This window comes from Hemicordylus capensis, chromosome 6, assembly GCF_027244095.1.
Source record: "Hemicordylus capensis ecotype Gifberg chromosome 6, rHemCap1.1.pri, whole genome shotgun sequence".
NCBI lineage: Eukaryota > Metazoa > Chordata > Lepidosauria > Squamata > Cordylidae > Hemicordylus > Hemicordylus capensis.
In genome coordinates, this window is record NC_069662.1 from 83,755,878 (window position 1) to 83,769,588 (window position 13,711).

Genomic DNA, 13,711 nt, shown 5'->3' on the forward strand with positions numbered 1-13,711 from the left:
TATGTAATCCTCCATCTCAGACAGCCAACTTATACATCACTGCAGTACTGTAAATAGTAATAATGTGCATGTACATATGAATTATAAGTTCCCAGAGACATTGGCAGCCTTAGCATTATCGATAATGTAGTCTCATCTTTATAGTTCTAACAGGTTTTTTAAAAAATCACTTTCTATATTCTGTTGTTTTTTCTTTCTCCATCTCCACTTGTCCATCAACATTTCAGGTGTAGAATTATTACCCACTCAGCAGTTCTAAATTACTTGAGAGCCTGCAAATTTATACTATCTTTTTTTTTTTTTAAGGAGCAGCAAGATTTGGTTCATAGGTATGAGAGGAATGCAAGTTATTGGCCCCTTTGCCCATCAGTTAATTGCCCCCTACTTAGCTGGAGGACCTTTTGGCTCCGGTTCACACTGGTGTGAATTATTAACTTTGCTGGAAGGAAGATCAATACCTTGCAAATGATTTTCTAAATAACTCTTAAAGACCAGAACTGTGGAAGTATTAAGAGTAAATATGTGGGAAAACACTTGAAAATCCTGTTAATTTAATGCAAACTTTTTGATTTGGTTGCTGATCTGTTGGATGAGCAGCCTTTATAAGTATCCAAGCTTGATCATGGTGCTTTCAGGAAATGATGTGTCTCAGATGAACTGAGAAACTATCAAGGAAAGGTGATTTACTGCAAAAGTTCAGGGCTATGCTGATGTGCTGCTCTGTTTTAATATAAAATATTTGAGGTCTGATGCTTATTTTAAGCATGTTTGAAGCAGGGCCGAATATTACTTTTCAATATCAGTTGGAAATGAAAGCTGTACACAGTGCCAGAGTATCTTATTGACAGTGCAAAGAGAGCAAGGAACTGCCAGCAACATTTCAACTAAAGTGATGTATTTCCCTTTCCGGGAGTTTTAGAACTGAATTCTTGTTGCTTTTTTAAACTGTGTACTTTTATGCATCAGTTCAATTTGCTGGGTTCGTCTATGATTTTTTATTAGGATTACAACTGCTGAAATAATTTTTTGTTGATCAATCATTTGGATTTTCACTGATTAATTCAATAGCTAATTTGGGGGAGCTCAGTAATAGAGTAGGGTTGTGTGATTTGTATTTTTTCTGTTTCGATTTGTACCAAATCCAAATCAACCCCATTTTGTATTTTGTCCGAAATTAAGCCTTCCGAATCACCCTAGTTTTGTTTTGTATCTGAATTAATCTGAATCTGAATCCGAATTAATTCAGATTTTTAAAATGGGTCATGTGGTCAAAAGAGTAGGTGGGGGTTATAGTGCCCAATGAGTGGAAACTACCACAAAAATTTCAAAGGAATTGGGCAAACTGCTGATTTTTGGTTAATGTTTGAAGTTTGTGTGTCTTTCAGATTTTCTCCATAGGGTATGATAGAGGTTTCAGGAAAAGTATAGCTTCATGCAGGGTGGGGGGAAGGGGTGGCCCAGAGAGGAGTATGGTTGGTGGTATTGCCCAGTTGGTGCAAGGAAGCTACCACAATTTTTTCAGAGGAATTTGGCAAAGGGCTGATTTTTAAAGAATTAAGTTACTTGTCTTTCAGATTTTCCTTGTAGGGTATAATGGAGGTTTCTGCAGTCCCATAATTCCACTTGAGGGGCATGGGGTGGCCCAGAACAAGTGGTGATGTAGTGCACATAGGGTGCCAACCACCCACATGGGTTGCCAACCCATGAAGTACAGGGTTTTGTTGTTCTAGAGGTGTTCTGAGAGTAGATTAGTCGCATATGAGAGTGGATTCATGGTTTTTCATTAAAAATCTGATTTGCTACCAGAGAATCTAAACCCAACACCTCAGAAACAACAAAGCCCAGTACCCCAATGGGTTAGCAGTCCAGGGGTTTGGTTGGCACCCTCTGTGCACTACACCACCACTCACTTCGGGCCATCCCAGTGCCCCCTGGGTGGAGTTATGGGGCTGCTGAAACCTCCATTATTCCCTATGGGGGGAAATCTTAAAGATGTGTAAACCTCAAAAATTCCTAAGAAATCAGCCCTTTGCCCTATTTGGGTGCACCACCCTTGGGGCACTGCCACCCAACCCACTGTTTTGCCCCTGAAGCCCCACATAAACAAGTTGAAAGAGTGTAGAGAATGATGAACAACAACAACACTTAATTTTTTGGCACAGTTATTTGAGAATTTGCAGCAGGAGGGAGCCTGTCCCTGTGGCACTAGCACAGCAGCATAACCCACTTGTGGATTCAAGCAATCTTTCAATAAAAACACTCCCTCCTCATGGAACAGTGACCACAGGTCATTTGAGATAGCAAGATAGACCAATGAGCCACTGTAGTGGTTAGAGTGCTGGACTAGGACTGGGGAGACCCGAGTTCAAAATCCCCATTCAGCCATGATACTAGCTGGGTGACTCTGGGCCAGTCACTTCTCTCAGCCTAACCTACTTCACAGGGTTGTTGTGAGGAGAAACTGAAGTATGTAGTACACTGCTCTGGGCTCCTTGGAGGAAGAGCGGTATATAAAATGTAAAAAATTAAAATACAACTGCCTTGGTACTATGGAACAGCTTCAAATGTTCATTTAACTGAACTGGAGTGAGCCATAACCCAAACAAATCAGCCTACTGTTCAGAATTGTTGAGATTTATCATCACTGCATCTAAGAAGTGCAAAACCATGGATCATAGTCACAAGAAAGAGAGAAGCAACTAAGATTCCTGGGGATGTCAATAGATTGATAGGTGTATTCCCCACCCCCCTCCTTTTGTCTCCTGTAGTCCCATGTAGATGACCTGTCCCTGCAATAGCAAAAGTTGTGAACCCCTGGCTTAGACATCATGTCCCACCAAATTACATTGTGGCCTACATTATATTAGACTGCTCAACTTGGGCATCAAAACCTAGACACCACTATAACTCATAAAAATCAGAAGAAAAACAAAATAGCTCTTTAAAAGAGCCCTGAACAAGTCAAGAAATTCTTTCTAAACCTTTGGAAAGAAACACCTGTGTAATTTCAGAACTTTCCTAACCAGCTTCTCGAAAAGCTTCTCCACACAATTTATGCCATGGCTTTTAGCAAGAGCTTTGGAATTGCATCGAGCTCCCAAAGATATTTGGGTATTTCTGTCTCAAAATGCTGTCTTCCAAATCCCTTTGCAAGGTCAGTTTGCATTTCAATCACACTGAATACAACACTTAACTAGACTATTCATGCTCAACAGTTTTTGCATATCTTATCTTCTGCTAATCACTCAGTGCTTCAGCTGGAGTGGAGAGAATCAGAGAAGTCAATTTCAATTGCAATGCTTTTCCGAAGAACAAAGCATTCTGTCCGAAAAACAGTCATTACGATTTGGAAACAAAAATCTCTGTTTTTTAATTCTTGATTTTGTTTTGGTTGCAAAACCTCCGAAATTACCATTTTCGGGCACAAAACGTTTTGTACCCGAATCAAAATGCACAAGCCTATAATAGAGCACACACATTGCAAGCAGAAGGCCCTGGTCAATCTCCGGCATGTCTAAGCAGGGCTGAGAAAGATCCCTGACTAAAACCTTGGGAGAGCTTCTGATAACCAGTGTAGACAATACAGAGCTAGGTGGAACAGTGGTCTGACTCAGTATAAGACAGCTTCATGTGATTTGCATACAACCAACAATTCCTTAGTCAATTTTATTATAATGAAGGAAGTGTGGTTGATGGGGACTAGAGACAGGGCCTTTTTAGTTGTAGCCCTTCGGCTTTGGAACACCCTCCCTGAAGAGGTTCGCCATCCTCCCTCCCTCAGTGTTTTTAAAAAACATCTTAAAACACACCTTTTAAAGGAGGCTTTTTAATATCATTATTTTGTTATATCTGGTAGGTTCTTTAGCTTCTTCAGCGTTATATTATTTTCAGTATTAATTTGAACCTAATAATTGTTTTCAATCTGACTTTTTAAAAAGAATTAATTTTATTACTTGTATCTGTGTCTATGTTATTGTTGTAAGCTCCCCCAAGCAGTATTGCACTGGAGGGGCAGGGTATAAATATTTTAAATAAATAAATAATAGTAAATAATAGCTTTGATAAGGAAAAGGAAGGGCTTCCTGGCCAAGAAGTCTTCAGTTTGAAGTGAAAGATTTGGATATTGGTGAATACTCTGCCTTAAAGTTCCTTGGAGACTGTAGACAGATCTAAACTTTGCAATTTACTTTCTTTGTCTGCTTAATGACATTAATGAGACCAACCCCTGCTTCTCAAGGTTGTTACAGTAGTGGTGTCTCTAGGGTTCTGCCACAGAGTTGTGTTGTACTGCAGGAAAAGCTCTCCATATAAATAAATTTGTTACTTAGTTATGACAGCAGCTTCATGACAGCCTCTTCCTTTCCTTCCAGCTGTTCTGAGAGCGTGTGCTGATGGAGGTGCTAATCGCCTGTATCACATCACAGAAGGAAACCATGAAAGGTACATTCATAATAATCTATGCTGATAATTTCACTCCGTTTATCTTCACAGAGTGTGTTGATGAGCTTGCATTTACAACTTTCTGAGAGCCCCCTTTAGAAACTACACATCATACACAACCTTGCCTTTTACATTTTTGACTCTCAAGTCTGATTTTTTAATTGATTTTAAAAGCATTTTAAAATTTATTTGTATTGTATTTTGTATTTCTCTTTTGGTTTGTCATGATTTAATGTGCTATGTATTTTTATTTCAAGTTTCAATGCTGTGTTATGAACAGCCCAGAGAAAAGTTTGTTATGGGGTGAATAACAAAGATCATCATCAATAATAATAATAATAATAATAATAATAATAATAGGACTTCTGACTACAAACAGACAAACATCTGCCACACAATACACCAGATATAACTGTAGTCGAGAAGAAAGAAAAACAAGTCAAAATAATCGACATAGCAATACCAGGGGATAGCAGAATAAAAGAAAAAGAAATAGAAAAAAAATCACAAAATACAAAGATCTACAAATTGAAATTGAAAGGCTGTGGCAGAAAAAGACCAAAATAATCCCAGTGGTAATTGGTGCCCTGGGTGTAGTTCCAAAAGACCTTGAAGAGCACCTCAACACCATAGGGGCCACAGAAATAACCATCAGCCAGTTACAAAAAGCAGCTTTACTGGGAACAGCCTATATTCTGCGACAATATCTATAATAGCCAACAGTATTGATGATAAAATTCAGCCATCCCAGGTCCTTGGGAAGGACTCGATGTCTGGATAAAACAAACCAGTCAATAACACCTGTCTGACTGTGTAAACAAGAAATCATAATAATCCTATATAATAAAAGGCTAAGTGAGTGGCCGTGGCTTTGGAACGTTGGGGATCTGCGTCCCTGCCTCCCTGGGCTGTTCTGGGCCTGCGCTTCGCGCAGGCCCAGAAGAGCCCAAGGGACACAGGAGTGCAGACACCAGTGTCCCACAGCCACGGGCGGCCATTAGCCAGTGTGTGGCGGCGGGGGAAAGTGGCCGAGGCGGCGGCTCCGCCGCCGCCTCGGCCATGAGCTGCAGCACGGCGAGAGGTGGCCGAGGCAACCAGAAGCGGCCGCCCTGAAAAAGGCGAGGGCAATGGCGGCGGGGGAAGACCAAGACGGGGGACAGGGAAGCTGGGCGAGGTGGCGGCGAAGCCGCCAACGAGGCCCCCGCCCGCTCACAGCCGTCGCCCCCCGCCTGCTCACCCGCCCTCCCAGCTGCCCAAAATCACCTTCCCCGCTCCCCCCCAAAAAAGATTAAGGGCCAAAATGGCCCATGAGAAGATCGCCGCCCCCGCCTATCGCCCTCCCGCCCACCCAGCTGCCGAAGACCACCTTACCCGCTCCAGCCCGAGGGAAAAGAGAGGAGCTCACGAGCAGAGCTCCTCTCTGTGCTAAGTCACTGCTCAAACTGCCGCTATGGACGCAAAGGACGCCTGTTGCGTCCATTGCGACAGTATGGGCAGCAGCTTAACACAGAGAGTAGCTCTGTTCCCGAGTTCCTCTCTTCTCCTTCGGGCTGGAGCGGGTAAGGTGGGCTCCAGCAGCTGGGTGCGCGGGAGGGTGATAGGCAGGGGCGGCCACCTTCTCATGGGCCATTTTGGCCGTTATTCATCCACACACACACACCCCCAAAAAGTATAAGCAAAATAAGGAAGAACAAAAACAGAGACAACAACAACAAAAAAAAACAAAAAGAGAGAGGGGACAAGGGGAAAAAAAAGAGACAGAAAGAGAGAGAGAGAGACAGAAAATACGGGATAGAAAGCTAGCGCCCGTTATCATAACGGGCTTAAAAATACTAGTAATAATAATAATAGAATGCTGTTGAAAATGGCCTGCTCATGTCACGTTCTTCCCAACCTCCTCACACTATGTGGGATCACATAGCCCAGGGCCATGATATCATCATCATCATCATGTTGTGTGTCTTGCATTCCTGCCAGTGGCAGTCAGGGATGTGGAGTGGTGAAAGGAAAGGCACAGTGTGATAATGTCATGTCAGAAATAAACTTACCTCAAAGTACAGGGGAGAAGAGGAGAATCTAACAAGAGGATGCTGTTCTTAGTGGCTTCCTTGTGTGTCCCATAACATGTTTATTCTGTCCTTTGACTCTAGCAGCAGTATTCAGTCTCTACCAATGGTTTGTCCTGTTCCAACTGAGCCCAGTATATCCTCTGGAAACCACTGTGTGTACAATAGCAAGGTTCAGTCACCCACAAGTGGTGGCTTAATGTGATGGTGTGACAGCACCTAATGTTCAAAAACAAACACCAAAGCCCAAATATTTCATGTTTTGTTTTTGAAGAAGCGATTTCATTTTATAGAAATAGGGAAGCACTTGTGTAATTTCCTTCTCCATGATTACTTGTGAAGTTAACAGGTTCCTCTTCTCTCCAGAGATGGATGCTTCTTCTTTTAACAACTTGTTACAGTCTCGCTCTTTTCTCCTTCAATCTTCTTATGATGAGACATTAACTGACAGGCTTAAGGCACCAGGAGGAAGTATGGTAGGCGATGATAGGGAAGGTTGGCAATCGCTGTTTCTGAGCCCCGCTGTTAACTGCTAAGCGATTTTGTTATTCTATGCTAACCCTTTAAAGTGGCATTTAAATCCTCATAGAGGGATACAGGTAAGGAATCACAGCTCTTATCCTAGTACTCTGTTTTGCATAATAGCTCTCAGTGTAGCAATTATGGGAATGATTTGTGCAAAAGAGGTACTGTGTCTGTGAAAAACTCCTTTCCCCTTCTGCATTTAATAATTTAGCATGTCTGTGTAATACTGCAACCTCTGAAAGCACAGAGACATGTAAAAAAGGGAAAATCCTGGTGCTCACTATTTTTTTCATAAGCCTGGGCTCTCTTTTTCTCTTTGACATTTGGACTTTGTACTCTGCTGTAGAGATGTGCATGAAATGGATTTTGCATTTTCCTCCGAGCAGCCAAAAGATTTCATCAAAAATAGTGGTTGAGCCGGCTGTTTCAACGAAACAAATGCAGAATGTTGTGAGTTTTTCGGCCATAGGGAGCAATGGGGAAAATCGAAACACTCAATTGTTCACTGTTCCATTGTCCATTGAAAGTGATCCTACGGGAGTTTGGGGGAAAGGTTAAAAAGTTGTTAAAAATTACCCACTTGCCCATTTCTTTTGTGGTTTGGGTGGTAGGTAGCACCCATCATGTCCTACCACCCAACCCATTTTAGTGTCCCTAGAAGCTACCCAGGGAGAACAATGGGTTGTTCTGAATTTCCCCATTGTTTCCTATGGACAGAACAAGCTGCACTCATTGATGCTCAGCTGCTTTTTGGAACTCAATTGGGACCTCAATTGGGACCTAACTTTGCTCTGTTAGAAGCTATTCAAAATAAGTTGTTAAGACCAGTCCTCCAGGTCTTAAAAGACCTGCCCTTAGGTTGGAGGCTGGAATGGACAAGGTAGAGCCAAATTTTGCCTGTGGGTTGGCCCTGCTAGTTCTGGAGGACCAGTCCCACTCTAAGTGGTTCTCAAAGCTGAAGAGAAAACCTCTTATGTTTGGAGTCTCCTCTGAATTCTTAATTGCTAAAGGGTATGAACAGGCCATTAGAATAACTGAGCAGCACATCTTGGATGCTGAAATGTAGGAGGAGAGAAGTAAACATCCCAACTGTATTAAGAACTGGTGGGTTAATCCTCCTCAATCCTTAGCAAGTTATCTTTATCATGTGACATGCCCAACACATCGGAGAACTTCTACCTTGGCTCATTTCAACTTTTTTTCCATCGGCATGATTGGAGGGCAGATATTAAAAGATACCGTATCATTTGCACTGCTGCCCCTGTGATTCAGAGGAAGTAGAAAATGTGGTGCATATTTTACTTCACTGTGCATTTTATAGCACTCTACACAATAAATTGGTTTTACCCCTTTTAATGGGTTTGCTGGAAGATCTATGGAATTTTATGAAACATATCTTTTTTGTGGGTAAGAATGTATCTGTTACTTCCTGTGCTGGCAAATTTTGTGCTATTGTGTATAAACTCACCAAGTAATGGTTAAGGTGTCCTCAGTTGGTTAGGTAATGATGTTCACCTTACTAGGTGAACTTTTCTTATCTAAATGGGGTTAATGTTGATAGATTGATTGTACTGACTGCAGGCTGTTATGAACTGTAATTGCTGTTAATTGCATTTGGTCAAGTACGATAATAATAAAAGTCTATCATGCACACAAGTTTTGCATTGCTGTTTGCTCTGGATTTTGCAACCCTGCCTTGAAAAACACTGCAGAAGCACACAGTAGAAGAGAATCTGTCCCTAACAACACAGAACACACATTTCAAACACAGTCCACAAATGGCTCAAAAAGAATTACTGACCCAGAATCCACTGCCAGCCACAGTGGCTGCACTGCAGTAACATCATTGGCACAAATTGCTTTCTCACACACAATTATGATTCCTTATGTTACTTTCTAGCATTGCCACAGTAGCACCCTTACTTAGCAGCAAGCATAGCCGTATGCTCAACTAGAGCAACTTCAGCCACGTTTTGACTGAGTACACCTTGCAATGCAGATTGCAGAGCAGTGAGTGAAGCACAAGTTAGTCTCAAGGCCAGACATGAAGCTTATCATAGCAATTACCAAGAAATATTAAACACACAGAGACACACAGCTGCCACTGTCCATTCCTTACCACAACACTCTCTCTCTCTCTCAAACAAAACAAACCACAACTTAAGGAAGGTAGGCAACCAAGTTCTGCCTTTGTCAATCTGATATCCATCAAAACTACCAGATAGTTATAGGAGCAATAGCACAGCATATTATACTCAGTGTTGAGAAAACCACAAAATCAAACCTACCTTATTTCCTTACATCATGATGTATCCTCTTCAAAAGATGCACACTATAAGCACTCTCTCTGCCTCCCAGTCACTTTTAATACATTTTGAAATTTCCTCCTTTTATGTTCCCCCCTCCTCCCTCCCCGCAGCCAATGGGACCACAGTTGCCCATGACAACACGATTTGTATGATAAGCCAACCAAGAAGCAAGGAGATCACAAGTCAATCAGTAGCCATTGCCAGAAAACCAATCAGCAAGGAAAAAACAAGCCTCCAAAATGGTGGTCAAAATGTTTTGATTCAAACGGGGTTGTTTTGCTCCAAGCTCAAAACAGGCCATTTTGTTTTGAGCCTGAAACACTCAAAATGTCCCATTTTGAGTCAAAATGTTTTGTTGTCAAAATGTTCTGCACATCTCTACTCTGCTTTGCCTAGAACAGACGCTGTCCTGGACTGAGTACTGGTTTCTTAACAGAACCTGTATTTTGAACTGTGCAATGGCTGAAGGGATAGTAACATGGGCTCAGCCCACTGACTCATCACAGATAAATAAAGGTGCAGGCTGTTTTAACCCCTTGCTTTCCAACGTGAACCGCAATGGCTTTGGCAAAAGCCTTCCCTTATTATGAAACAGACGAAGGACTCTTGAACTCCACACCTGCCATAAACAAATAGCTCTCTAGGTTCTTCATTTATCCACATCTTTTTCTCAACTCTGTTGACCTGTGGTACATAGTGCTGTTAATGCTGGAGGACTGGTTTAAAGAGCCCTTTGTGGATATATTGGCTTGGATGGGAGAAAGAAGCCAAGCAGCTTAGTAAGGGCATGTCTTTGGGATCAAGGGCTATGCTGAGGGCCAGATGGGAAGCTCTTGCCAGCTTGATTGGGCTACTATTCTCCAGTTCCTCCGGGCCTCCTGCTCCATGCAATAGCCGTGTCCAAAGTCCCATCAGTCTTCTTTCCTCATCTCCCTCAATGCATTTTCTCCCCAGACTTTCAGGGTCTGTTACAGGCATCTGTTCCATCTGCTACAGGCAGAGTTGCATTTACACCACAATTTTGTGGGAGCATGGGAAAACTGCAGAAAATGATACTGGTCAAAGAATTCAATTTCCAAACCTAGGTTTTGATTTTTAGCAACTTCCTAGCCCAGCTGTCTCCAAAGATATACTTGAAAGTATGTGGGACTCCTCTTCCAGATTGAGGCCCATAAGCACATTTTGGTCAGGTGTGGTACATAGATAAGATATAATATATACAAAGATATAACTCAAGTAGCAAATAGGACCATGATTGTTCACTGTTGGGCTGGACAAAAGATTAAGCTAGATACCAGCTTCATTGTCAAGCAGTATCACTCTAGCACTAGTCTGAAGCCAGATGTAGGCTTAAGTAGTCCTGCTGCTTTGCGTGAAGCCATACTTCCATGGAGTGAGCCTGTCTGAGAGTTAAAGGGGCCACACTCAGCTATGCCTGTCCATTCCAACTCTGCATGGTTCTGGAGAGGAGGTCTGGTCAGCCCTGGCTCACCATCCAGACCACTTTGTGACATCTGTGCTGGGAGGCACATTGCAGTGCTAAAGAAGAAGAAGAAGAAGAAGAAGAAGAAGAAGAAGAAGAAGAAGAAGAAGAAGCTTGCCAGCTCAACTGCCACACAACTCTCTGCCCTCCTGCTCAGATAGATGAGTGTTGCCTCGTTCGAGGTGTCTCCCCCATATGTGAATGGGCTTCTTTCAGAAGCTCCTGCAATGACACACAGGTCTCTGAAAGAAACCATTCTCAGATGGGAAAGGTGCCTGGAAAGCACCCTAAGTTTAGACTTGAGTGAAGTGCTCTGTCATAGTCTCTTTCCCCTTTCCCCTTTTACATATGGGAGCCGTCCGCTGAGGCCTCCACGTCATCACAGCGGCCTCTGCAAAAAGCGCCCATTTGCAGGTGGAGAACACAGCAATGAAGCAGCTCTCTCAGCCAAGAGAGGTGTGCCATCATTGCTGCCACTGTGACCTCGGGGTAGGCCTGTGGGCCTGGTGAGTGCCCAACCCCGGATGCCATCCCTACATGGAGGAGAGCCAGAGGCCTGCAGTGCACAATGCACCAAGGGTACTTTCAATCTCAGTGTAGCAGCAGCTGCAATATGCTTTCTTACCTATCGCATTTGCACTGGTAACCAGTAGTACTGTTTGGCAAAAATAATGCATTCTGCAGACATGCAGGATCAACTGGGAAATAATATTTTAGATGACTCTTTTTCTTCCAAAACTCATTAATGCACACTATACAAATATCATTCCTATAGAATAAATATTACTATGTTAAATAGATTCTCATAAATATAAATGCATAATTCAGGAAAACTAGATTGTTGTGTCACAAGTGAATAGTTTTATTCACTCTACACTGTCTTGGCCCTTGAAGCGTTCTTTTCTTGGGATTATATTATATCATTTGAGTTCAATTTTTGACAATAAACCCAGTAGATTTTGTTAGTTGCCTTTAAGGGAACTGAGCCTGCTACAAAGATTATTAATTTAGTTTTCTAACATGTTCCCCCTCCCTCTCATTCTTCAATACAGTTTTATTAAAGGTTTGACTGCTCAGAGAACATTGACAAATTAATTAGATTTTTCTTTCTTAATTTCAGCTCAATGTCCTCTTCTTTAAATCTTCTTTAATTCAAAGCTCTGATAGTGTATAATATTTTATAAAAAGCCATCACAAAAATCCACATATGATTAAAGTACATGGCTACCAGTGCCATGATATACAGACTTTCTCTGGGACGTCAGTACGTCATCATCAGTATTTTTAAAAATATAATACAAAATACTTCTCCATAACTGTGTCCTCTATGGCCAGTCTGTAGCATTTGCAATGCTCTCAAATGTATTTTAGGTTATTTGGCACCCACAATGTACCAATCCCACCTTTCCTGTTGACTCCAGCCCATTGTCCTATTACTTAGCGGGGGGAAATTCAATCCTCCATAAAATTCATTAAAAACAAGTTGTTTTGTCTGTCCATTACTTTTAAAAGCAAAAATAACTGTGGCTTTCCAATAATTAACACCCTGGTTCAGCAGCTTTGGCTTACACACACACCATGAACGGGGCTGCTCTATTCTGTTTAGTGTGGGAGAGATCAGCACATAAGTAAAGGTGCAACTCAAATTATTTTCATTAGACTATCCTCAAGGCCAGTTTCCACATGGCACTACTGTATAAGCAAGCCCACTTTTGTGTAATGCAGAGCAGGAAATTGAGGTAGAAATTGGTTTCCTGGTGTAAGTATGAAAACCAGAAAATACTCCAGTGTGGCTGTTCCCACTTTGGGGGGAAATGGATGCATGTATGAAACTCTTATGTATGAAAATGTGACATTGGGAGCATCTGTGTCTTTGTATGTGTGCTCACCACAGTCTGTGGTATGAGGTCTTGCACTGTTGTTCCCTTTCTTATTGAAATGAACGAGGAATCTTCCTTCCTGGATGTATCGAGACGGCTAGTCTTTAGGCAGTGATGCATTTCCATTGACTATTCTACCATCACATATTATGTATATAAGGACATCCATCCTTCAAGATAAATTATACCCAAATGAGAATTCAGCAGAAGATTTAAGGTTCTGCCCCAAATATGAGACTGGAATTCCTGCAGAACGTATTGGAATTCCAACTTGGTTAGAGTGCTGGACTAGGACCGGGGAGACCCTAGTTCAAAATCCCCATTCAGCCATTATACTAGCTGGGTGACTCTGGGCCAGTCACTTTTCTCTCAGCCTAACCTACTTCACAGGGTTGTTGTGAAAGAGAAACTCAAGTATGTAGTGCACCGCTCTGGAATCCTTGGAGGAAGAGCGCGATATAAATGTAAAATAAATAAAAGAAGAAGAAGAAGAAGAAGAAGAAGAAGAAGAAGAAGAAGAAGAAGAAGAAGATTAAAAATTGGACTGCGCCAGGCAACGATGAACTGCATGGCTTTTGGCTTAAACACCTAACAAGCCTTCATAAACAACTATCAAAACAGTTCAATCACATTATGAAAGGCGGTGATATTGAACAATGGCTAACAACTGGGAAAACTCATCTCATCATGAAAGACCCAGCAAAAGGTGCAGTTCCAAGTAATTATAGACCGATAACCTGCCTGCCAACCATGTTCAAATTATTAACTGGAATAATAGCAGATGAAGTGATGCAACACTTATTAACTAACAAACAGCTTCCAGTTGAACAGAAAGGATATTGCCCAAACACCAGAGGCACAAAAGACCAGCTGCTGATTGACAAAATGATTTTAGAAAACTGCAAGAGAAGAAAAACAAATCTAAGTGTTGCATGGATTGACTACAAGAAAGCCTTCGATTCATTGCCTCACACATGGATACTAAAATGTTTAGAAACAACTGGTGTC

At 41.9% G+C, this 13,711-nt stretch overlaps 1 protein-coding gene across 7 annotated transcripts in view; it reads left to right on the top strand.

Annotated features, from left to right (window-relative positions):
* TPK1 (thiamin pyrophosphokinase 1) overlaps positions 1–13,711 on the top strand; it is a 425,007-nt gene that overhangs the window by 129,343 nt on the left and 281,953 nt on the right. For all 7 annotated transcript variants that reach the window (XM_053260531.1, XM_053260529.1, XM_053260530.1 and 4 more), the window contains exon 4: positions 4,371–4,440. In XM_053260531.1, coding sequence (XP_053116506.1) covers positions 4,371–4,440 — 70 coding nt within the window. The remainder of the gene's footprint in view (positions 1–4,370; positions 4,441–13,711) is intronic.